Below are 24,469 nucleotides of genomic sequence, written 5' to 3'. Positions count from 1 at the left end.
ATCATGGAGTAGGAACTAAAATGTATGCATTTCACTGTACATATGTTATACCTCATTAAAAATGGAAAAAATTAAATCAGTGAGCTCCGTCACCCCGGCTGGGTCACAGGTGGCTGAGCCACCTTACGTTTCACCCCCTTCACTTGCAGAGCTCCCCATCTTTGCTCTTTGCTGCCGAGGCTTGGCTGCCCATGGAGCTAATGCCTGGCTTCTGACCTTCCCTTATGGCCTCACCTTACCCAGGCCTGCCCAGCTTGCCCTTGGGCTTGGTCACTCAAGAAGGAGGGAGGCATTAACATCGTCACCTCAGCCGGCTGCAGGCAGGGTGATGCTGCAGCTGGGCTCCTCCCCTCACCTGGGGCCTGCTCACCTGGAGCCTCACCAGCAACCTTCCCCCAGCATCTCCCACCCACCCCCTGGCATCTCGGCAGCCAAACAGCCATGCCAGGCCCAGATGACTCCTGCTGAGGCTTGGTCACTCTCTTATCAGCCCTCTCCAAAATGTCACCAGGTGACGTCTCTACAGTGGGCTGTGCTGACTCTCCTCAGCCTCAAGGCCTCCCATCTCTCCCTCCAAAGCCATTTCCTTCCACTGCATTCTTTCCTTTGCTCTCTAACTTCCCAAAGCCCCTTCTTTTCTGACCACTCTCTGTGGGGAAAGACTTTTTAAACCATTCCATACCCCATAAAAACGACACCACAAACCCCCCTGCCTGTTCGCCAAGCCTGAAATCCCACCCTGATCTTCAGTGTCAGGAGAAGGGGACTCATCTTCTGATGGACGCCAGATGCCTGAGGCCCATCAGCCAGGCCACCTCAGCAGGAGGGGAGGCTGCAGGGGACCCTCTCACAGAACACGCTTGGACAGAGGAAGCAGTCAGTGGGTACCTCCCTGTCACTAGGGGAGAAAAGGGCTCCCAGGGGCACAGCCAAGAGTTGCCTTCAGGATCTTTCTTCATTGGACATCCCCCAGCACCAAGCAGCTTGCCCAATGGCCAACTTAACTGAGACAAATTGGGGGAGGGTCAGTGTTCTCTCTCTTCCTCCCCCTTTCCATCTCTCCTGGTAAGGGTGCAGGTGGACTTCAGCTCATTATCACTTCTAGCCCAGGCCAACCCTGGGCTCCTGCCACTATCTCAGCTCCTCCCACCTCCCTCAACCGCAGGCCTGTGGTCCCACCTCCCAGCAGTCTTCCTCCCCGCGTGGCTGCATCTTCAGCACCATCTTCCACTTACAGATCAAAACGGAGGTTCTGCTTCTCCTCAAAGAAGTAATCCACGATGAACTTGCGCACGAAGTCGGGATTGAGCGTGTTGTCGATGACTTCAGTGCGCCCGAACTGCAAGAGAAGATGGAGTGTGAACCTCAGGGCGGGGCTGGTGAGGTGGGACTGGTGGGGCAGGGGAGAGCACTGAGCTCAGGGCCCCTTAGTCCTGGTTCCGGCAGTTATGAAAGCCCTGCCTCTCTGGACTCCTGGCCTCCATCCCCTCCCAATCAAGGTATGAGTTCTTCCATCTGACAGTGGAAGCCATGTTCAGGATGGCTCCAACCCACACAACTTCTCCCCATATCCATGCAAGCTGACCTGAGCAGGTCCTTTCCTTCACCTGGCCTCCCCGTCTCTGCCAGTGGCATATCCTCATTCCTTTAAGGCCTAGCGTAAATGCCACCTCCTCCAGGAAGCCTTCTCGATTCCTCCAACCGGAGAGTTTTATTTCTCTGAGCCTCCACCAAACTTGTGCCCACTCCATGACCACCGTTCTGAGAACTGATTCCACAATTAGGGGTGTAGTTATTCAATTCTCCAATTGCAAACACAAGGGCAGAGGCGGGAACTATAGGAGGCCACCTCCTAAAAGATCCCCACCTTTTTGTATTCATGCCCTTTGTAATCACCTCCTCTTGAACATGGGCTGGACCTAGTGACACTCTTGTACTGAACAGAATATCACACAAGTCACAGGATGTCACTTCCAAGGTTATGCTATAAACAGGCATGACTTCTCTCTGGACACCCTCTCTTGCTCCGTCTTGCTTGCCCACTCTGATAAAACCAGCTGCTCTGTTGTGAGCTGCCTGATGAACAGGGTGGCGAGGAAGGGAGGGCTAGCACCCGTGATGAGCGGTGGCTGTCCGTCCACCCATCCATAAGAATGAGATCCTGCCAGGCCGGGCGCGGTGGCTCAAGCCTGTAATCCCAGCACTTTGGGAGGCCAAGGCGGGTGGATCACGAGGTCAAGAGATCGAGACCATCCTGGTCAATATGGTGAAACCCCATCTATACTAAAAATACAAAAAATTAGCTGGGCATGGTGGTGTGTGCCTGTAATCTCAGCTACTCAGGAGGCTGAGGCAGGAGAATTGCCTGAACCCAGGAGGCGGAGGTTGCGGTGAGCCGAGATCGCGCCATTGCACTCCAGCCTGGGTAACATGAGTGAAACTTCGTCTCAAAAAAAAAAAAAAAAAAAAAGAATGAGATCCTGCCAACGACCACTGGGTGAGTCAGCAAGCAAATCTTGCCCAGTGGAATGCTGAGATGATTGAAAAGCCAGACAACACCCTCATCGTGACCTTGTGAGAGACCCTAAGCCGGAGGACCCAGCAAAGCTGCATGCAGATTCCTGCCTGCTGTTTAAACCACTAAACCTTGGGATTATTTGTTCCTCAGCAATAGCTAACTAATTCAGAGACTTAATTGTCTTGGTTTCCCTTACAGCTGATATTCTAGAGTTTTGTACATAATAGGCACTCAATAATTGAATCTCAGTCAACTTCACAAATGACTTTAGGCCAAGTCACTCCCCATCTTTGGGCATCAGAATCACCTAGAAGACTTGGCAAAATACAGATTGTGGAGGGCCTCTCTCCAGAGGCTCTGACTCAGTAGGTCTAGAGTGGAGCCTGTGACTCTGCATTTTAAAAGTCCTTAGGTGATGCTGATGCTGTGGGTCTTGGGACTCCACTTTGAGAAGCAACAGACTGGGTGGTAGTCCACTGGAATCCAAGTTCCTCGGAGGCTCCATAGGCCATAGAGGAGGGCAGAGTGGGCATGATTCCAGGCCAACCATCCCATCAAAGCAGCTCTCTTTTATATCTGCTTCATACAGTAGACATGTTGAGCAAAATTTTTGTTTCAGAAGGGGGCGAGGGGCTAAGAGGTGAAGTTTAAAACCACTGCATTTACAATAGACTATCATTCAGTCTGAAGAAAAGGAGGGCAATCCTGTCATGTGCTACAACACGGATGAACCTTGAGGACATTATGTTAAGTGAAATCAGCCAGTCACAGTAGGACAGATTATGTATGAGTCCACTTATAGGAGGTAGCTAAAGTGGACAAATTCATTGACACAGAAAGTAGATTGGCAGTGCCCAGGGGCAGGGCGGAGGGGCTTAGGGGAATTGTTTAATGGGTATAGGGTTTCAGTTTTGCAAGATGAAAATTTTCTAGAGACCTGTTTTACAACGATACAAATACATTTGTAACTCTACTGAACTGTATACACTTAAAAATGGTTATGATGCAGCCAGGCACGGTGGCTCACGTCTGTAATCCCAGCACTTTGGGAGGTAGAGGCAGGAGGATAGTGAGGTCAGGAGATCGAGACCATCCTGGCCAACATGGTGAAACCCTGTCTCTACTAAAAATACAAAAATTAGCTGGGTGCGGTGGTGTGCGCCTGTAATCCCAGCTACTCAGGATGCTGAGGCAGGAGAATCACTTGAACCTGGGAGGCAGAGGTGACAGTAAACCAAGATTGTGCCACTGCACTCCAGCCTGGTGACAGAATGAGACTCTGTCTCTAAATACATAAATAAATAAATAGTTATGATGTAAAAGTTTATGCTATGTGCTTTTTTTCCACAATTAAAAAACAAAAAATGGCCAGGCGCGGTGGCTCACGCTTGTAATCTCAGCACTTTGGGAGGCCGAGGAGGGCACTCAGCCTGGGTGACAAGAGCAAGACTCTGTCTCAAAAAAAAAAAAAAAAAAGAGCTAGTCATGGTAGCATGCAGCTGGGGTCAGAAGGCTGAGGTGGGGGGATCATTGAGCCCAGGAGGGTGACGCTGCAGTGAGCTTTGATCACACTACTGCAGTCCAGCCTGGGCAATAGAGACCATGTCTCTAAAAACAAAACAAACAAAAGAACAAAAAACCCACCACATTGTATGCTCCATGAAGGCAGGGGCTCTGTTACTTACAATATTTACCGGAGACTCAAAGTTAGTATGACAGCCAGGTGCAAAGCAAAATATTTCAAATGGACTGTTAATCCTTCTTAATAATCCTGAGTGTCAGAGTGTCAATCTTCCTTAATGGGGCTCTGCAGTCCAGGAAAATGCCAGCACATAGGCCCCTCACACATGTGGTAAGCGGGGCCCTGGGTTACCTGGGGCTTACCCTGAGTGTCCCTCCTACCCTGGATTAAGTTAAAAACTTCCAAAGGGGCCGGTCGCGGTGGCTCACACCCGTAATCCCAGCACTACGGGAAGCTGAGGTGGCAGATCAAGGTCAGGAGTTTGAGACCAGCCTGGCCAACACGATGAAACCCCATCTCTACTAAAAAAAATACAAAAAATGAGCTGGGCTTGATGGCACACACCTACAGTACCAGATATTCAGGAGGCTAAGGCAGGAGAATTGCTTAAACCCAGGAGGTGGAGTTTGCGGCGAGCTGAGATGACACCACTGCACTCCAGCCTGGGCGACAGAGAAAGACTCCGACTCACTGGAGAGTTCCTGCATTCTCCTCTCCTGCTCAAATTAAGAATTTGAGCAGGAGAGGAGTCATCTGAGGAGCACTAGATTTGGCATCTTCTTGTCCATCACTCCCTTGGCGAGTCAGTCTCATGCTCCCATCAATCTCATCTGCTAAATCTCTTCCTCTGCTGTGGCCTTGGTCCAGCCTCATCACTTTCTCACCTTGACTACCAGGGCAGCCTCCGAATGGGCCCCCCACATGCACCCATTCCCAAGGCTTGGAGCCTCAGCTCCCTGAACATCCTGTTCTCCAACCCCTCGCCCCTCCTGTGTGTGCCCGTAGTCCTCCTGCACTTACTTCGAGGCCTGAGCATGAGCTACTGAGTCTCCTTCTACCCCTCTAGCCTGTGAGCTTCTTGAGCAGCAGGAGAATCCAAGCTCTCCACATCTTTGCAGCCCAGGACTTAACACCGTGTTTAGCACACAGTTGCAGGCTTAGATCATCACAGCTACTGTTTATTGAACTCACACACAATGCACCAGGAGCGGTTTTAAACATTTTGTGCCGTATGGATATTGACCAACTTTGCATCCATGTGTAAATTCATTTTAGCATTCCTGATCGCCTATATGTGTGTTGTTTGAAGGATTTGGACTGGTTGCAACATCCTACTGGTTTCCTCATTAATTAGCAAGCTTTGATGATTAATATTTGTCTTGCCAATTTTATACTTGTATGGCAGTCATGATTTTACCGTTTTAAAAAATACACACTTGAACAGGTGCCTTTTAAAAATACCCATGCTCAAGCCACACCTCAGACCAATTAAATCCAAATCTCAGCGGGTGGGGCCTGAACAACTGTGTTTTTTGAAAGTTTCCTGGGTGATTGTAATGTGCAGATAGAGTTGAGAACCACTAATGAATGAGACTACAGCAGGACGAAGGAAGAAAACTAACATTTACCGAGCCCCTACTGAATACTCAGTAGGGTAAGTGGATCGTTAAGTTATCTCATTCAATTCTCACAAAAATCCTGTGAGTTATTTCCCATTGCACAAATGAGGAAACTGAGAATCAGAGAGATTAAGTAACTCGCCCAAGATCACACAGCAAGGCAGAGCTGGGGCCTAAACCCAGGAATATCTAATTCCAAAGCCCATTATATTTGTACTGCATCTAAGTGCGAGGAGTCATCAAGCATTATGAAAATCAAATAAAGATGAAGTTTACTTCACAGGCATTTATACCAATCCCAGTACATGTCAAGCAACAGAGAGGACATCAAATTGAATAAGACTGGGTTCCCGTCCCACCCCCTAAATTCAATAACAATTTTACAACGCATAACCCGTATTCTGAAAGAGTTCCTGCATTCTCCTCTCCTGCTCGAATACTTAATTCATACCTCCTGCCTTCAGACAAAAGGAACATGTCTCTTAATGGCTTTCCTGCCAAATATTCCAGGTAAACACTCAGGATTGAGAAAAATCCCCGCTTAAGGAAGGGACTTCCCTCCTTCCTCTCAATACATTGCCCTCCTCCTTCGACAACCTCCAAGCATCCCTCTCGCAGGATTTTAGATAAACCCCAGCCCAGGAGCAAGCATTCTTTCTACAGCTTCCCTCCCCACCCCGCCCCACCCCCAGCACGGGCTCCAAGGAAAACACCCATTAAGGGAAATGACAAGGCTGCTTTTAAAATGGCACTTGAAGCTTCAATAGAGGGGAATACCCTAGAGATTTATTCTGCCTATGAAGAAAATGAAGTTCCCCTGGAAACCAGACACGGAGGGCAACTCCAAGCCCACCCCCAATATCTCCTAGAGCAGGAAAGGGGGCACATGGACAGTGACAAATTACTAAGACTCAGAGGTAGTTAAGGCATGCAGATCACAAACAACCTCAAAATCCACAATCTGGGGACTTACTGAAGATGTTTTATGGCCTTCATTACTTGAACGAATAACAAAGGGGGAAAAATGCTAAAACTTGGGTTTTAAAGTCTGAGAAGCCGCCAGGTCCTGTCACGCCCAATTTATACCCCATTAATGATGGCAGGAACACAACTGAAGAGACGTTGGGGAAAAAAATCAATTTGGCTGCTGTATTTCATTCTACATAGACTTATAGAGTTTTCAAGCCAGAAGGGACTTGGAGAGATGAGATGTTAGCACCCGAGCACTGGGAACCACAGGAAGGCATGCACTCTAGCTGCCGTGCAGCAAATCCTGCCTAGGGAAGGAGCAGCGGGCTTAACCCCTCATCACCCGTAATGCGGAGCGTGGCCAGCCCTGTTCATTCGGCCAGCTCCCGGGGCGTGCCTGTCCATGCTTCCAAGCCATTCTGAGCCCCTCTGTCCACACTTTGGCCTCTGAGGATGCTGGGAATGAGGGATCCTCACACTGCTCACAGCCTGGGGCATGGACCACCAAACACTGGTAAGCATGGGAATTCTGATGAACAAAGGCTAAAGAATGCCCAGAAATCTGCATGCAGGATGGCGTGCACAGAGCCCTAGAGAATTGTTAGGAAAGGTGGGCAAGTGTACACTGGGGAGGCTGGGGGACGAAAATTGGGCAGGAGGCTGAGTGACAGGGAAGGTGACAGGGGGCCTCCCTGACCCCCGGGGCTGAGATGGCCTCCTACTGATCAGAAGGAAAGAAAAAGTACAAATGAGAAGGAAACATGGAAATGAGGAATTTGCCTTCTGAAAGGCTCTCTCCCTGGCAACAAAACCCAGTGGAAAAAGCTTCTGACATGCCCCAAAAGATGCTCCCAAGGGCTGCTAAAACCTCCATGACTAAGCTCCATGAATATCAATTAAGCAGCATTAATTACATACCATCAGTTCCAGGGAGACCCTCTAAGTGGGGGCAGACTTGAAACTTCCTTGGGGACTAAATTAGGTGACTCCCTGGGGCTCTGCTACACAGGAGAGCTGGGATGTATGGGGCAGGTGAGCAGCAGTGTTGTCAAACTGCCCTCAGAGGGACGGAAGCCCAGAGCAGGGCTGAGGTTGGGAACCCAGGCTGGGCAAGCAAGGTCTTCCTGCCCCACATCCAACTACGAGGCCAGGAGGGGCCAGTCTCTGTCAAGACACGGGCCTCCCAGCCCGGAGGGGGCTCGTGGGGTTGGCGGTTGGGCCTGGGCTGATTTGGAGGCTGGGGAGTCTCCTGCTGCTGCCCGCTGCCCGCCCCAGCTCCAATCTTCATCGTACAGGAGATCGATCCCCTTTGAACAGCGTCACTATCGTTTCCTCACCCCAGGGCTTCCAGTGGGGTTTGGCCAGTGGAAGATACTGGCAGATGGGAGTTGGTAAGAGACCAAGGTTGGGGGATTTCTTCCCACTCCCGCCCAGCCTCGGCACCGTGGTTCTGGGAGGGGCTGCTTCCTTCCAGGACCACAGTCCCCACAAAACAGGCCCTCCATCTCCCACTCAGAAAACAGCACTGCCTCCTCCACTGCCGCGGCCAGCCCGGCGGTGTCGGCTCCCTGCTGTTGCAAGTTTCCAGGTGGTGCTCCATTCCTTGGGGATTTCCCCAAGCTCATCCACACCTTTGAGAGAAATCCCTCCATTAAAATCTCTCCAGTTAAACCCTCTGAGTTTCGCTTTCCCGCTGGGACCCTCACTGATATAATTTATTTCTCACAAACATGTTCACACACATACAATTTCCAACCCAATTGAACATAAATCAAGACAGCCGCTGCCCCCACCCTATTCTGCTCAGACGCCACTGTGTGACATTCATGCCACCAAGAAAGTGCATGACTCCTCATCACACAGCCAAGATACCAATGTCCTGTGCCAGCTCTTTGGGATGAGGGGTCTCAGCACTGCTGTCCCACTTACAAGCCTCAGGGGGGCTCTCAGGGGCCTTGGCACCCCCACCTCAGCCTCCTCCACATTGTAGAAAGTGGTCATCCTGACCACATCCACAAAGGTGCCAGAGTGAGGGCCATGGAAGAAAAATTCCTAAATTAGAGTCAGGGTTTGAGGCTCCTAACCTGGGCTTTATGTGGGTTTGTGACATCCTGAAATTGAATGCAAATGTCTGTACATGTCTGCATTTTCTGGGGAGAACAGTCAAGGTTTATATCAGTTTCTCAAAGAGAAGCATGTCTTCAAAAAGCTTTAAGAATCACTGGTCCTTGGCTGGGCACGGTGGCTCATGCCTGTAATCCCAGCACTTTGGGAGACTGAGGCAGGTAGATTATGAGGTCAGGAGTATGAGACCAGCCTGGCCAATATGGTGAAACCCCATCTCTACTAAAAAAAAAAAAAAAATTAGCCAGGCATGGTGGCACGTGTCTGTAGTCCCAGTTACTTGGGAGGCTGAGGCAGGAGAATTGTTGAACCTGGAAGACAGAAATTACAGTGAGCTGAGATTGTTCCACTGCACTCCAGCCTGGTGATAGATCGAGACTTTCTCTCAAAAAAAAAAAAAAAGAAAAAAAAGAAAAAATCACTGGTACTAGCTTGGAAGACAGATCTTAGGGTTTCCCACATAAAGCAGTAAAGTGAAGTAGTTAATAGTGCAGAGTCTGTGGTCAGGCTTCTGGGTTCAAATTTTGGCTCTGCTACTCCCTGGTTATGTGATCTTGGGCAAATAAATGCCTTGACCTCCCCGTGCCTCAGTTGCCTCTTCTGTAAAATGGCAATGGTAATTTATCTACACGTTATGGGGTTGTTGGAGGCCTAAATGATTTGATTTACGTAATATACTTAGAAGAGAGCCTGGGACATAAAACGTGCTCTGTACATGAGCGATCCCACCCTCCGGTTCTTTCTACATCCCTAACTCTGATCCAGCCACCCAGGAAGTGTGTTCATCTCCCAAACCTTGAATCTCAGCTTTATCTCTAAGACGCTCCCAATCCTGCCACTAACATTTCCTATTCAGCTTCCACACTTCCCTGCTCACCTTCCACACCTGAGGGGGTTTCTGTCCTCCATCTAAAGGGGTCTCCTGAAAGCCCCAGCTCTCCGTAGTTCCTCTCTAGATATCTTCTGCATGCGGGGTGAGATTGGAGGCAAATGTGGGGCTGGCCCTTTGTTGAACAAACCAACTTCCCCATCAAGATCCAGGTCCTACCCTCCCGACAGGTTCCCCCCAACATCAGGGTCCTTAGTACCCCAGGCCTCCATTAGAAAAAAGGCAGCAGAAAACCTAATGTTTTCTTAGAGACCTGGGGCCTAAAGAAGACACTCACCGTGGCCACCAGCAGGGAAGGAAGTGGAAGGCAGGAGGAGCCCTTGGACATGGGAGCCACGTGGTGAGAGTAAGGGAGAGAGGTCCGCCGGCTCAGCCCTGCCCACGGACTAGGATGTGCAGAAAGGCAGCCCAGGAAGAGGTGCTCTCTCTGCTGCTGCCAGATTTCTAAAATCTGGGCCCCTTCTTCCTCCTTGTCACCCACAACAGACAGCACAAGGTCATCTCCCAGCACCTGGGTCAACTCCCCACAAGTACCCATGGCTGCAGGACACTGGCGCCCAGGGCCAGGGTGGGCCCATCTGCCTGAGACACCCCCTGAGAGGATGCACCTCCCTGTTGCTAAAACAGTAAATCATTCCTCCCCCCAGGGAGAAGATGGAAGGGACATGCAGGAAGCACGCAGGCAGGGTTTGCTGCAGAGTGGTCTCCAACACTGATCGTAACCCTCATGGAGCCCTACTGCGTGCCAGGCACGAAGTGTTACTATCCATCTAGTCATTCATTTAAGCTTCACAACAACCTTCTGAGGCAGAACTGTTATTATCCCCACTTTACAGTTAAGTAAATTAAGATAAGCCTCAGAGAGATTGAGAGACTTGCCCAAGGTCACACAGCTAGCAGGTGACAGTAACAGGATTCAAACCCAGGCAGGCTGGCTTCAAATCAATGAGAAGTTGATATTGTTACTAATCAGTAAGAGGCTTATACTTCAAATGGAGGCCGGGAGTACATCTGACCCAGTTTTCATTCCTGTAGTTTCTCTACTCCCCAGTGCAGTCACTGAACTGGGCTCACTGTGCTGCTCCCTTGTGAACACTTCCTGCAGGTCTGGGTGGACCCGTAGGTCAGGTCAGAAAGTGCGTATCCCTGACTAACACCTTGCCCAGCCTCTATCCCTTTCCCTGCAGCCCTTACACACAGAGAGAGGACAGAGAGGGAGGGAAGGAGAGAGAAAGAGAGAGAAAAGAGAGAGAGAAAGAGAGAGAGAGAGAGAGTCCTCGACTCTCCTGTGATTTCCTTTTAAAAATGTTGATTAACAAGTTGGGTCAGCACTTTGGGAGGCAGGAGGATGGCTTGAACCCAGGAGTTCAAGATCAACCTGAGCAGCATAGTGAGACCCCATCCCTACAAAAACCAAGAAAATTAGCCAAGCATAGAAGCACATATCTGTAGTCCCAGCTAATTGGGAGGCTGCGGCAGAAGGGTCAACTGAACCCAGGAGACTGAGGCTGCAGTGAGCTGTGATTGCACCACTGTACTCCAGTCTGGGCGACGGAGCCAGACCCTGTCTCAAAAACAAATAGCATCCACAACAAAAACCCAAAACAACAACCAAAAAAACTCACATTGACCGAGGTCCTGATTTTAGAGCTGGAAGGAATCAAATCTTCTCCATTAACCAATGAGAAAACAAAGGCAGAGAAGGTGGGGGGCGGGGGGGCTGTTCTGACCAGGGTTGCACAGCGAATTAGGAAACAGATGCTGACGGGCACCCCAGTCAGGTGGGGCGCCCAGCGCTGAGTGGAGCCCTGGTCCACCCAGAAGCCTCTGGACGCCCCTACTCAGGTTTCTTTCTCCCACTGGATCGTCCTCCTCCTTCTGCTCGGCAACCTGGCTTCTCATCTTCAAAACACTTCTGCACATCCACGATCTCATTTAACCCCTCCAATTACCCCGTGGAGATGAAATTATGATCACCCCCACTTTACCGATGACGTCACGGAGCTCTTGGAGGCCAGAGGAGCTCTCCCAGAGGCAACCCGTGTTGGCCGAGGAAGGGCCGGTCTCCCAGGAGTGAAAAAGGCAGAGCATCCCTCGCGCTTACCACGGCCCCTACCTCGAGCATGAGTGGGCGGCTCTCTAAGCCTGCACAATCTTCACGGCCCTGGATTTACGCAGCTCTTGCCTTCTAACAAATTATGGATGGAGCTTCGGAGCCATCCCCAGCTGCGAAGCCCCAGGGGCTGTGCGGGGGCACTGGAGTCTGGAGCTGACAGGCTGCTCTCAACCTCACAAGCTGCTCACCTGCCCCAGCCGTGGCTCCCCCTGTGCTTTTCATATTTTACTGATGGCTCCTTAATTGGGGATTCTAAAAGCCTCGCTGCAGAGCCCAGCCGTGACCCCTCATGACTCATGTTCACCAGTGTCATGCATTAAAATTAGAGGCCAGAAAGCTACCTGACTCAGATAGAAATGGAAAGGGGGAATGTGCTTTCCAAGGCTGGCCCTGGGAACAGGAGCCAGGTGGCCGTCTGGTGGCTGCGAAGAGCAGCCTGATATCTCTGCACGGGAAAGGAGGGCCTGGGGAGCCGGAGGGGCACGGAGAATCCGGCCGTACCAGGCCTGCCACCATCGTGGGTCTGGAAAGTTCTCTCTGGTTCTGTGGCCACCCCTCCTTGTTGCGGTGAGGAAAACCAGGCCCAGAGAGAGATGGGGCTTGCCTAAAATCACAGGAATGAGTCAGGACCTTGATACCTTTTGTTTCTTTGGCCTGGTGACCTCCCAAATGGCTGCCTGTTTTGTTAAGTCTTTCAGGTGAGGCAGGGCAGAGGTGGAGATAGGGGCCTGAGTTAGGAGAGCCCAGGCTCAGAAGGCCTCCCTGTTCTCAGGACTGGACAGAGAAGCCTCCCTATGGAGCCCATAGACCAGCGCAGGCTGTGAAACTTTACCAAACTTATAATGAAAGACTTCCGGCCAGAAAGCTTAGTTCCTAATTAGTCATTGTTCCAGATAACCTGTTACATCATCCCAGCTCCTGGGGGAATGGCCTTTACAGAGAAGCCCTGGATGCCAAGCTGCCAGCAAAACACTCTCCAGCTCTCCACCGCCTGCTCCCCACCCCCAGCCTCCCAGCCTCGGGTCTGGCTGCAGAGGGTGGGGGACCTGAGCAGGCCCCACCCTAAAGGAACCTAAGCATCATCAAGGGGGCCTGGGACCACTTGTCCCCCAGCTCACCCCAAAACATCGACAGCTCCTGCCAAATGGCACCACAATGTCTGAGATGATACTGCCAATGGTTCCTTCCTCCAGATAAAGCATGAGTTTCTCACTTAGGGCTTCTCATAAGAAGAGCCATTATTGAGCTTTTTCTGCGGGCCAGGCACTTTGCCTGAAAGCTCATTACTCCTCACAGCAGGCTTGTGAGCCTAAGCGCTCACCCAAGATTCTGCAGCTGGGCAGGTGGCGGGCCCATTTTTAAACTTGACTTTGGAGTGCACACTTTCAACAGCTCAGCCACAACTGTAAAGTGCACCTGGACGCTAACACTGAAAAGCAAATAGATCCAACAGCCACCAAGGGACCTGGCCTAGAACTCAGGGTTTACTAGAAAAGCCAACTCCTTTCTTCAAATGAAATCTCAGGCTTGTGTCTAATGTATTATACAGAAATAACTGTAATACATTGAACACCTCTGCCTGAAGAGGAAAGGGAGGCAGGGGCTACACACACATTCACAGTTGGTCCCTGAACTACCACCCTCAAATCCTGGGGACAGAAAGGCGCACTTTGGGCTGGGCGTGGTGGCTCATGTCTGTAATCCCAGCACTTTGGGAGGCTGAGGTGGGCGGATCACCTGAGCTCGGGAGTTTGAGACCATCGTGGCCAGCATGGTGAAACCCCATCTCTACTAAAAATACAAAAATTAGCCGGGGGTGGTGGCGTGCACCTGTAATCCCAGCTACTCAGGAGGCTGAGGTAAAAAAATTGCTTGAACCTGGGAGGTGGAGGTTACAGTGAGTCCAGATTGTGGTACTGTACTCCAGCCTGGGCAACAGAGGAAGACTCCATCTCAAAAACAAACAAACAAACAAACAATAAACAAGAAAAGGCCACTGTGAAAGTCAATGGCCTAGGCAAGAGGAGAAGACCAGGGACCCGGACTCAGAAAACCACATTCACGTCCTGGCTCCGCCACTTTCTAGCTGAGTTGCTGGGTGAAGCCAGGATCCCTCTGACCTCTGCTTCCTCATCTGGGTGTGGTGAGGGCCAAGGGAGATAATGGGGTGCTGCTGACGTGGAGACTGTACAGGGTAGCAGGCATGTCAGTCACCCTTTTATTTAAGGAGGGGCAGGAAAGGGGATAGAGCCTCTTCACAGCTTGCCTGATGGTACTGTGTAATAATAAAAATAATATTTATAAGTTCTGAGCACACGCAGACACTGCTAAGTGATTCTGCCATGTGGTCCCTACCACAGTCCACTAAGCAGACATTGGGATCCCATTTTACTGATGAAAGAAACTAAGGCTCAGAGAGATTAAGGAAAGTAGAAGTCAGGATTCAAAGGGACATCCCCGATAACACCTCACTTGCCAAAGCAGGTTGACTGTGAGTAGATGCCCACAGACCCATCTGGTCCCCAAAGTAAAGCTATGGTCCAGAGCTGCCTACCCCTGATCACAGGGAGTCAGAGCCCTGGAAATTCAGCTGCATGACAAGAGCAAAGGCCACTAAAGGCTTTCCAAGTGACCTAAGGCTCAGGAGGGACCTCTTTTTGCAGAGGCAGACTCTTCTCTGCAAAAAGGGAGAGTCCAGAAAGCCAACCCCAAGCTTGCCTTGCAGTCTACCTCTTAGAGAGGCCTGCTTTCCGTTTTGTGCTTTAGTGATACGAAGGGTCCACTCATTCCTTTATGTCTTTGGGTAACTGTCTATGTGGAATGGCCAAGGCTGGGTCACCAGGGATCCTAAACTGGGCTCAAGGCCTGGCAGGCAGAGGGTTATTTGATTTCAGATTTAAAGTCTTGGCATTGAACCAACTGGATCCCCAGTGTCCTTGCCCACCACAGTCTCATTCCAAAACCTCCACAAGGCTGCAAATTCTCTTCCTGTTTCTGCCCTTTCCCCTGCAGTCCACTCTGCACATGGTGGCCAGGGCTGTTTTTCTGAAACATAAACCAGGCTGCATTACTCCCCTGCTCACATAGGCCTGGCATGGTGGCTTACACCTGTAATCCCAGCACTTTGGGAGGCCGAGGCATGAGGATCACTTGAGGTCAGGAGTTCGAGACCAGCCTGGCCAACATGGTAAAGTCCTGCCTCTACTAAAAATACAAAAATTAGCCGGGCATGGTGGCATGCCTGCAGTCCCAGCTACTTGGGAGGCTGAGGCAGGAGAACTGCTTGAACCTAGGAGGCAGAGGTTGCAGTGAGCCGAGATCGAGCCACTGCACTTCAGCCTGGGTGACAGAGCAAGACTCCATCTCAAACAAAACAAAATAAAACCATCATATAGCTTCACATCACACTTAGATCAGTATCGAATTCTTTATATGGCCTCTGAAGCCCTAAGGGATTGAACCCGATGACTTCTGTGACCGTATTGCCCACTGTCTTCATTGTTCACACCACTCAACCTACACCAGCCTTCTTTTTGTCCTTGAAATGCAGTAAGCTTGTTCCCACCTCAGGGCCTTTGCACTTGCTGTTCCCTCTACCTGGAACACCGTGCCCCCCAGAATGATGCATGGCACCACTCAGGACTCAGCTCCAGTACAACCAAGATTGGCTTAGTTCACAGCATCTCCAAAGGTGGCCCTTCCCACTGTGATGGAGCGCCCGGGCCAATGGTAGATTGCAATTAATATTTCTGGGCATTTTCACAAGCATTACCTTAGTTAGTCCACCCACGAAGGTCTCTTAGCCCCATTTTATAGATTAGTAAGCTGAGACTCAAGAGGATACATAACTTACCTAGGTCACACAGTTAGTAAATATCAGAGCTGGTATGATAACCCAGGGTTTTGGACATCAGGTTCAGGCCTTATCTGACAATGCATTTGACTGTTATTCATGATATCTTTAGGGACCAGATGGGAAAATACAGAGCATAGGTGGCTGAACAGCCTACTCCAAAGGTCAATTAAAAAACTGAGGTCAATCTGGGAAAAGGTCTCTGGTGGAGGAACACAGCACTCCATCCCACTCAACTCCTTGTCGCCTGTGTGGATGAGGACTGCAGCTGACCCAGGACCAGGAGGCATAACCAATATGCTGAATGTACAATTGTAATTCAACATGATCTCCATAAACTGTAACAACAGCCTGAATCCAATGAATGACGCGTGATGGCGATAAATGTGAAATCACAGATTTAGGTTTGAAAACTCTGCCAAGACCGAGGTAGGGAACTTGGCACTGCTCTTTGGACAGCAGCTCATGGAGAAAGACACAGAATTCCCCAAATTCAATATGAATTAAGTCAAAACACCTGTCAAAAGATCAATGAGATACCAGAGAGTGTTGCTAACTGTGTAATCCTCAGAAGCAGACACACAGAATGCAGAGGCCAGCAGAGAGAAGCGTGATGATCTCGTGCAAGCCCCTGGGCGGAGGGAGCCAGCCCGTGATGTTCTGGGCTGCAGAAGGGGATGGTGCGGACACGTGTTGTACTGGAGGAGTTGCTCGGGTTGGTAAAGAGACAGGAAACAGTGATGTAAAAAGCCTCAGTTTCCTCCTCTGTCAAATGCAGCCAATAGTAACAATACCTCCGTCATCGGATTGCTGTGAGGATTAATTGAGTTAGTACATGTAAAGTACTTAGAAAAGCGTCTATGGCCGGGCGTCGTGGCTCACGCTTGTAATCCCAGCACTACGGGAGGCCAAGGTGGGTGGATCACTTGAGGTCAGGAGTTCAAGATCAGCCTGACCAACATGGTGAAATCCTATCTCTACTAGAAATACAAATTAGTCGGGTACAGTGGTGCATGCCTGTAATCCCAGCAACTTGGGAGGCTAAGTCAGGAGAATCCCTTGAACCTGGGAGGCGAACTTTGCAGCGAGCCGAGATTGCGCCATTGCACTCCAGCCTGGGCTAGACTCAGCCTGAGCTAGTGAGCACTCCGTCTCAAAAAAAAAAAAAAAACAATAGTGCCTGGCACATTACTGTCATGTGTTTGCTATTATTGTTACTGCTTTTGCTATCACCTCCCTGAGCTGAAAGTGAGGTCCTCTGGTTGTACGCAGTATCTGGTCCCCCTTTGCATCCCCAGCATTCATCCCCCAGCACATAGTAGGTGCCCGCTGTGTCCCTCCGAAATTCATGTTGAAATTCTTGTCCCACTGTGATGGTATTCAGAGATGAGGCTTTGGGGAGGTGAGTAGGTCAGGAGGGCAGCACTCTCATGAATGGGATTAGAGAGTGTTCATCCATCCCGGCATGTGAGGACGCAGCAAGATGGAACGGCCCTCGCCAGACACGGAATCTGCGGGTGCCTTCATGTTGGACTTCCTGACCTCGAGAACTGTGTGAAATAAATTTCTGTTGGTTATAAGCCACCCAGTTTATGGTATTTTTGTCATAGCAGCCTGAACAGACTCAGAGCCCAACACATGCTCACGTGTCAAGTTGCCCCGAGGAAGATCATTCAGAATATTTAGAGATGAACCATCGGTCTCAGCTGCTGGTAAAATGTTAAACAGTCTAAGGTTGCTCAAAAAACAGACTGAGCGCTTTGGCAGGGACATGTGGCATGGTGGCTGGGGCCATGTGGCTGCAGTGGTATGTGGTTATCTCCTGGACACCCAAAGATTCTGAGATTCTCATCCCTTTTCAAGAGGCCTTCAGCCAAGACCTGGTGAGGGAGGAGACAGGCAGGATCTCCACACCCACTTTTCAAATAGGGAACCTAGAGGGGTTCCCTATCATGTCCCTCTTCCCAGTGAGGGCATTTCAGGGACTCTTCCCACCTGGCCATCCTGCCTTCCCTAGGACATGCAGAAGGCCCTGGCAGGCCTCGATGCAAACAGTGCTTGATTTTCTGGGCTAAAATTACATCTTGAGTCAATTTTCATGAAATGTGGTGACAGATTTAGGTGCTGGGAAGATGGAGCTTTCTCAGAAGGCATAACAATGACCCACATGGTTAAAACCAGCTGAAAGCCGGCAGCCAGGGGCCACAAGAGCAGACTTCATCCCTCCCTGGATTGGCTCATCTGCAGCCTTGTGCAAACCCCACGTCCAGAGAGAGTGCTGTGTCTGTACTTGACTCCTCCGCATCACAGGATTATTATTTCTCGGCCAAGATTCTGGTAACAGAGGTGATTTGTTCCTGAAGGGCAAGGAACTAGATGGAGGAGTGGCGGGAATTGGCTCCTGTTTGCTCGCAAGAGCAGTCTTCCATCCCAGGGGCAGTTCCAGAGAGACAACCTGGAATCTTCTTTAACCTCCATTCCTGTTACTTTTCTCTGTGGGCCACACAGAGAATCAGGCCCATCCCCAGTATGTTTGTTTGTTTTCCAGACAGGGTCTTGCTTTGTTGCCCAGGCTGGAGTTCAGTGGCGCAATCTAGGCTCACTGCAACCTCTGTCTCCTGCCTCAGCCTCCCAAGTAGCTGGGACAACAGGTGTGCGCCATCATGCCAGGCTAATTATTGCATTTTCAGTAGAGATGGGGTTTCACCATGTTGGCCAGGCTATCCCCGGTATGTTTAAATGCATCTTCCTTTCTCCAGAAAAAGCTGTGTGAAATAGCATGTGCCCTAGGGGTGCCCCACATGGGTGAGCTCTGCCATCTTCACTCCTGGAGTCTGGGCACTGGTCCTGCTCACTTCTCATAAATGAGGTCAGCCTCCTTGATCTCTCTGGACCCTCCTGCTCTGACATTCTCATTCCACAACTGCAGCTGTCCTCAGCCTGATGTCCCTGTATTGACTCTTCCTGTTTCTTGCCAGCCTCACATCCTGAACACCAGCCATGCTCCTCTGTCTGTGCTGGACGGCCTCCGTTTGCCCCTCTGGTTTCAGTCCCAGTCCTTCCCCACACTGCTCTGTGCACAGAGAGGCTGACCCAAGTGGACTTCTCCAATGGTCTGTTGGCCCTAGGTCTCCTATGAGGTTCCACCAGGGGGAGGCACCAGCAGGAGATGGGAGGGTGGGAATAGAGTGAGGTTGCCTGAGTTGAGCATGTGCCTCCACTGGGGCTCCTGGTCCTGTCTGGAAGTCTCTCAGGGTTCCAGAAACCAGGACTCCCCTTCATCCCCAGGCCTGGGGTAGTAATGGCTCCCTCCTATTGCTACCCTTGAGACTCATCATCCTTTATTGATTTCACTGAATCCCATCCACCCCTTTATTACATCCCTCAACAATGCAGGACGCCACTGGGCCCCTGGTTATGTCCTCCCACATCACTGAAACCTGAAACCCAGCTCAACTCAGCTACTCCACAGCTGAGGAGTCCTGCCCCGCTCTGTAGGAGGAGGAGGTTGAGCCAGTTGATCTTGAAAGCTTCTTCCAACCCACAACTCCTCCACTCCATATCATGCGCCCTAGGCAAATGGCTTGTGTTTGGCCTCAAATTCCATTTTAAAATTCCAAATGACCTGTCAAAATGCTTTAGTTGAAGGTAGCCTTCCAGCTGCGACTTTCCCTCCCCTGAACTTCCGTTTTCTTCCATTCATGTTTCTCTTCTCTTTGTTTATTGTTAGGATTGTTCATGCACATGCAAGTCCCCTCCCAGGCTGCAAATCTAGTTCTAGTTTATACATTTGGTGATCCTCTGTTCTTTTGACCCATCTCCCTTTCTTCCCCAGCCCCTGGTACATTGCCTGGTACTTCTAAATGCTTCCTGTTGCAAATATTAACTGAGATGGGAAGAGTGACCCACAAGGTCCCAAACACTTCGGATGATGCTGTGTAGTGAATATTTACTAAGCACTGACCATGAACCAAGGCACTTTATACTTCCATCATCTCCTTTCACCCTCACCTATAAGGTAGGAGTTACCCCCAGATGTAACTCTAAGGTAGGTGTTACCCCCAGATGTCAGATGGGGAAACTGAGGTGCAGAGAGGTTAAGTAACTTGCTCTAGGTCCCACCTCCAGAAAGGGCTGGAGCCAGGAGCAAGCACAGGTGTATTCCACACCAAGGCCACCTGTCTTCTCTCTACGCCACCCGGAGGTGAATGTAGCAACAAGAGGTGACTTGGACAATCAGGAACCCTCAACCAAATGGAGACAACGCTCAATGACAGAATGTAATTAATGGTCCGCCACGCAGTGCCCTTCTGAAGAGCGCTTCCAGACTTTCCTTCATGAATCACAAAGACATTAACACATTCCTGGTTTCTATGAAGCATAGCCAAAAGGCCTCAAAAGTAATTAGTTCACTTGAGCAGACTAAACACTTCCCTAGCAATCTGGTTTACGCTTGAATTGGCGTAGACTCTTGGGCAGGGTGGAATGGTAAACTTTAGCCCAGCCCCTGTGGAAATATTTCCCACATGTTTTTTTGTTTTTGTTTTTGTTTTTTCTGAGACAGGGTCTCGCTCTGTCACCCAGGCTAGAGTGCAGTGACGCAATCTTGGCTCACTGCAATCTCCACCTCCTGGGTTCAAGTGATTCTCCTGCTTCAGCCTCCTAAGTAGCTGGAACTACAGGCGCGCACCACCATGCCGGCTAATTTTCATATTTTTAGTACAGATGGGGTCTCACCATGTTGGCCAGGCTGGTCTCAAACTCCTGAGCTCAAGTGATCCGCTTGCCTTGGCCTCCCAAAGTGCTGGGATTACAGGTGTGAGCCACTGAGCCTGGACGCCATATGTTTTCTTTCTTTCTTTTTCTTTGTTTTACAGATGAACTTCGCATGTTTCATGAATAAAATTCACCCCCTTCAGCTTTTGGTTCCAGCAAGTCTGTGGACTGGGGACAGAGGGAGATGGCTCCGGCCAGTCCACCAACAACGAGGAAGGGAAATTCATTAATGAAGTCTGGGTTACTGAAGTGTAACTCTGACTTTATTAAATCTTTATTAAGTCCAGGAAGGCCTCCTCACCCTCAGGCTCTCGGCATGGTCATTTTGTGCACTGTCCCCCTCCCTTCCTCTTTCCTTGGACCCTGGGGACAAACCTGCATCCTTCGGTTCTTCACAGCTGCCTCCAACCCCTCTCCAGGTGGAGACCGCAGGCAGAGTCTCTATCGGGAGCCCACCAACCTCCCTCCCAGGTGTCAGTGGAGATGGGCATGAGGTGGGGCTGCCAAGGCCAATAGGGCCATAGCTTTGGGCAAATCCCCCTCTCCCACCAGTCTGGTGCCTCAATCTCCAGCCAGCTCAGGCAGCCATGAATGCCCCCGGAAGCCAGCTTTGGCTCTGTTGCCCAGCAAGCACACCCCACCTCCCCACCATGGAAGAAAACAACATTCCTCCCTTGGCCCCTCACCTCCTGGACTTTCACCTTGTCCCCTTGCTCAGCTAGACCCTCTTCTCCAAGAGAAAGGAGGGATAGCTTCTTTGGTTGTTCACACAGGAGCTAGAGGCTCCCAGGACCCCTCATCCTGACCCAGTTCCCCCCTTTCCTCTTTCCACCTGAAAACATTCTCCCACGAGAGCTCAGAGAGGGAGGGAGGAGGCAGGGGGAACAATGTGGCAACAGCCACCACGGCCTAGTCAGCCTCTGTAGGCACAGCTCCCTTTCCAAATCCATTCGTTGTTCAAACAACCCTGTATTAAGCACCTGCTGTGTGCTGGACTGTTCTAGAATGTCATAGTGAATAAAGCAGATGAAAATCTCTGCCCTCCTGGAGCTGACACATGACAAACAAGATAAATAAGTCGCCTGGCATGGTGGCATGTGCCTGTAATCCCAGCACTTCAGAGGCAAAGGCAGGAGGATTGCTTGAGCCCAGGAGTTCCAGACCAACCTAGACACATACTGAGACCTCATCTCTACAAAAAAAAAAAAAAGAAAATTTTAAATTAGCCAGGCATGGCGGCACGTGCCTGCTGTCCTAACTACCCAAAGTGGAAGCAGGAGGGCCGTTTGAGACCAGGAGTTCGAGGCTGCAGTGGGTCATGATCACACCATTGCACTCCAGCCTGGGCAACAGAGCAAGACCTTGTCTCAGAAAAAAAAAAAAAGATAAATAAGTAAACCAGAGAGTGGGAAATGAGAAAAAGTGATAGGGAGAAAATAAAAAGCAGTTAAAGGGAATAAGAAGTGCTGGAAGGTTGGAATGCCAGGCAGGGTGCCCAGAGGATGCCTCCACAGGGTGACATCTGAGTTAAAACCTTAGGGAGGCATGGAAGGGCCACGAAGCCATGGGGAAAAGGGCATTCCAGGAAGAAGAATGGGTGAAAAGGCCCTGAGGCAGGAGGGACCGAGTGACTGCAGTGGGTGGGGAGGAGCCCAGCGGCAGAATAGGTCATCAGGGAAATGAAGTCACAACATGTGGAGCCTGGGGGGTTCCACAAAGGGAAGGTGCTTCTGCATGATGGGAGCCACAGGAGGGCTCTGAGCAGAAAAGAGACAGAATTTGACTTCGGTTTTCACAGGATTCCTCTGGTGGCAGGGTGGGGAATCGTGTGAGGGTATCTAGGAGACCCCATTCACTTCACAAAAGTCCCTGCCATTCTTGGGAATGGCCCTTCAAGTCAGCCCTCTCCTCCTACTCCCTATTACAAGGGACAAAGGGCACATGGAGTGGGGGTGGGGAGGGATTGGGATTAGAAATGAGATGAGGCTGGCAAAGGGCGTCATCCTGGGTTGGGGTGGGTTTTGGAAGCCCGGGCGGTTTTGGAGCTGGGACTTGATTCAATGCAGAAGGGAATCACCAAAGTTTTCTGAGCAGGGAAACCACCTAACTGAAGCCATGCTCACCTGAGTCAGAAACCCCGGGAGGGAAGGTGGCACCCCGGGAGGGAAGGTGGCGGTGGAGAAGGCACGGGGCTAGAAGCTGAACTCACGCCTCCAGCTCACAGGCACGGTCTCAATGGGCCTGGACTCCTTCTGCGTCTCCCTGGGACTGGGGCTCCCTGAGGATAGGGCTGTGTCTCCCCCGAGACTGGGGTTCCCCGAGGGCAAGAACCATCCCTTCCATCTTCGATCTCTTCATCCAACAACAGGGATAGGGCTCCATGCTTTGCACACCTTGCTAGCCTTCAGCGAGGCTTAGATGTTGCAGTTAGAATCATGTCAGGGAAACTGCCCCAGAATTAGAGACAGGTAGACAGACAGGAACCGGTGGGTGTTTCTGGTGTGGGAAGGGGCTGCACCTACCTCCCGCCACTGCTTGTTCTCCATCCCTTGGGTATACATGACGCACACTGCAGGGAGAGGAGAAACAATGGCTTAATACCTCCAGCCAGGAGGAAGGAGGGGTCCTGGATGGAAAGGGTCCTGGATGGGCAGGTGCCTCAGCAGATCTGGCCTGGGTGGCACTGTTGGATCTGATAGGGGTAGAAGTGGTCTCCTGGGGTGGCTGAGATCTTGGTGATTAGGTCTAGGAATCTGGCCCCCCAAGCTCGAACGGCGTTCTAGATGCACCAATTCAGAGGGGTTGCCTTGGAGAAGGGAGACTAGGTGTGCCTGGAAGGGGCAACCTTTAGGAGGAGGGTCAGGGCCATTTGCTTCTAGGCCACAGCAAGGGTCAGAAGTGTGAAACAGGTAGACAGGTGGGCGTGACGGAGGGCAGGTGGAGGTGTGGTGGGGTAGAGCATCAGAAAGCCGCTTTGCTTTTACAGCCCAAAGCAGTCTCTTGAAGCCTCTGATTATCATCAGCCCCGTTTACAGATGGGAAAACTGAGGCTCAGAGGAAGCCAATGATCCATTCCAGGTTACACACTTGGGTGGCATTGCTCGAGGCTAGAACCTGGACTCCAAAATCAGTGTTCATCACCAGATCACAGCCAATTGGAGCTCTTAGGTATACTGGTTTATCTGCGACCCTGTGGCCCCAGACTCCCACCCCCTCCCAAACTGCTCTGTTGTGTCAAGGCTTCACAAGCATGTGGGCTGGGAAGGGTCAAACCCCCGCGGTTATCTTTCTCAGCCACTATGGGTGAAACATTAAGCAGGCTTGACACACTTGGAACGGTGCCTGGCACATGGTTAGCGCTCAGTAAGGGCTCAAGCATTGCTGCCGTAATTAATCATAGTGTTGTCGCTGTTATTGTTACCGTTCTTGTCAGAGCAGGACTTACGTGGGTCAGACTTGGAAAACATGTCTTTGTCCAAGAGGTTCCTGAAAGAGGGAGAGAGAGGAGGGGTTAGTACGGCCTGCTGAGAGGAGTCGACCTCAGGTACTGAGACCAGGAGGCTGCCTCTGGCCTGGCCTCAGGCAAAACAGTTCCACAATGGTTTATTAGGCTTCATTAAAAGCCAGGCACTGGGCAGGCCCTGGAGGTTCCTCAGCCCACCTGCCTAAGGTGTGTAGAGCTCCCTACCTCCCACCCCCACCGTCACCCCCGAGCGCTCCAGGAAGGTGCTCTGGTGCCCTGTGTCACACAGCCACTCACCATCGGGCGATTTCCCAAACTGCCCAATATCTTAGCCCTTTCTAGAAGCTCTCCTTTGATCACTTCTCTGCGTCTCAAGAAAACAAAATAAAGCAATCAAAACATATCCATCTAGTCTCCCATTTTCTCAAGGCTCTACTTCCGGCCAGTTTATTCGATGGCCTCATCTGTGCTGATGGATTAATGAATGACACCTCCCAGGGGAAGCAGACTCATTTGGACAAGGCCCATCTTCGGTCAAGTCCAGGGCTAACACATGGTCCTGATAATCAGACTGGAAGGCACTGCAGCAAGATGATGGACCCAACATTTGGGGACAGAAT

At 50.8% G+C, this 24,469-nt stretch overlaps 1 protein-coding gene across 3 annotated transcripts in view; it reads right to left on the bottom strand.

Annotated features, from left to right (window-relative positions):
* The window catches only part of CPNE5 (copine 5), a 102,377-nt gene that overhangs the window by 60,089 nt on the left and 17,819 nt on the right, over positions 1 to 24,469 (bottom strand). For all 3 annotated transcript variants that reach the window (XM_017522587.2, XM_017522584.2, XM_017522585.2), the window contains exons 2-4: positions 23,832 to 23,872; positions 22,909 to 22,955; positions 1,236 to 1,339 (exon numbers count right to left, since the gene is read on the bottom strand). In XM_017522587.2, the coding sequence (XP_017378076.1) occupies positions 1,236 to 1,339; positions 22,909 to 22,955; positions 23,832 to 23,872 (192 nt within the window). The remainder of the gene's footprint in view (positions 1 to 1,235; positions 1,340 to 22,908; positions 22,956 to 23,831; positions 23,873 to 24,469) is intronic.

The sequence above is a fragment of the Cebus imitator genome, unplaced genomic scaffold, assembly GCF_001604975.1.
Source record: "Cebus imitator isolate Cc_AM_T3 unplaced genomic scaffold, Cebus_imitator-1.0 Scaffold24, whole genome shotgun sequence".
Taxonomy (NCBI): domain Eukaryota; kingdom Metazoa; phylum Chordata; class Mammalia; order Primates; family Cebidae; genus Cebus; species Cebus imitator.
Note: the sequence above shows the minus strand (reverse complement) of the source record. Positions and strands in the feature narration are given on the sequence as shown.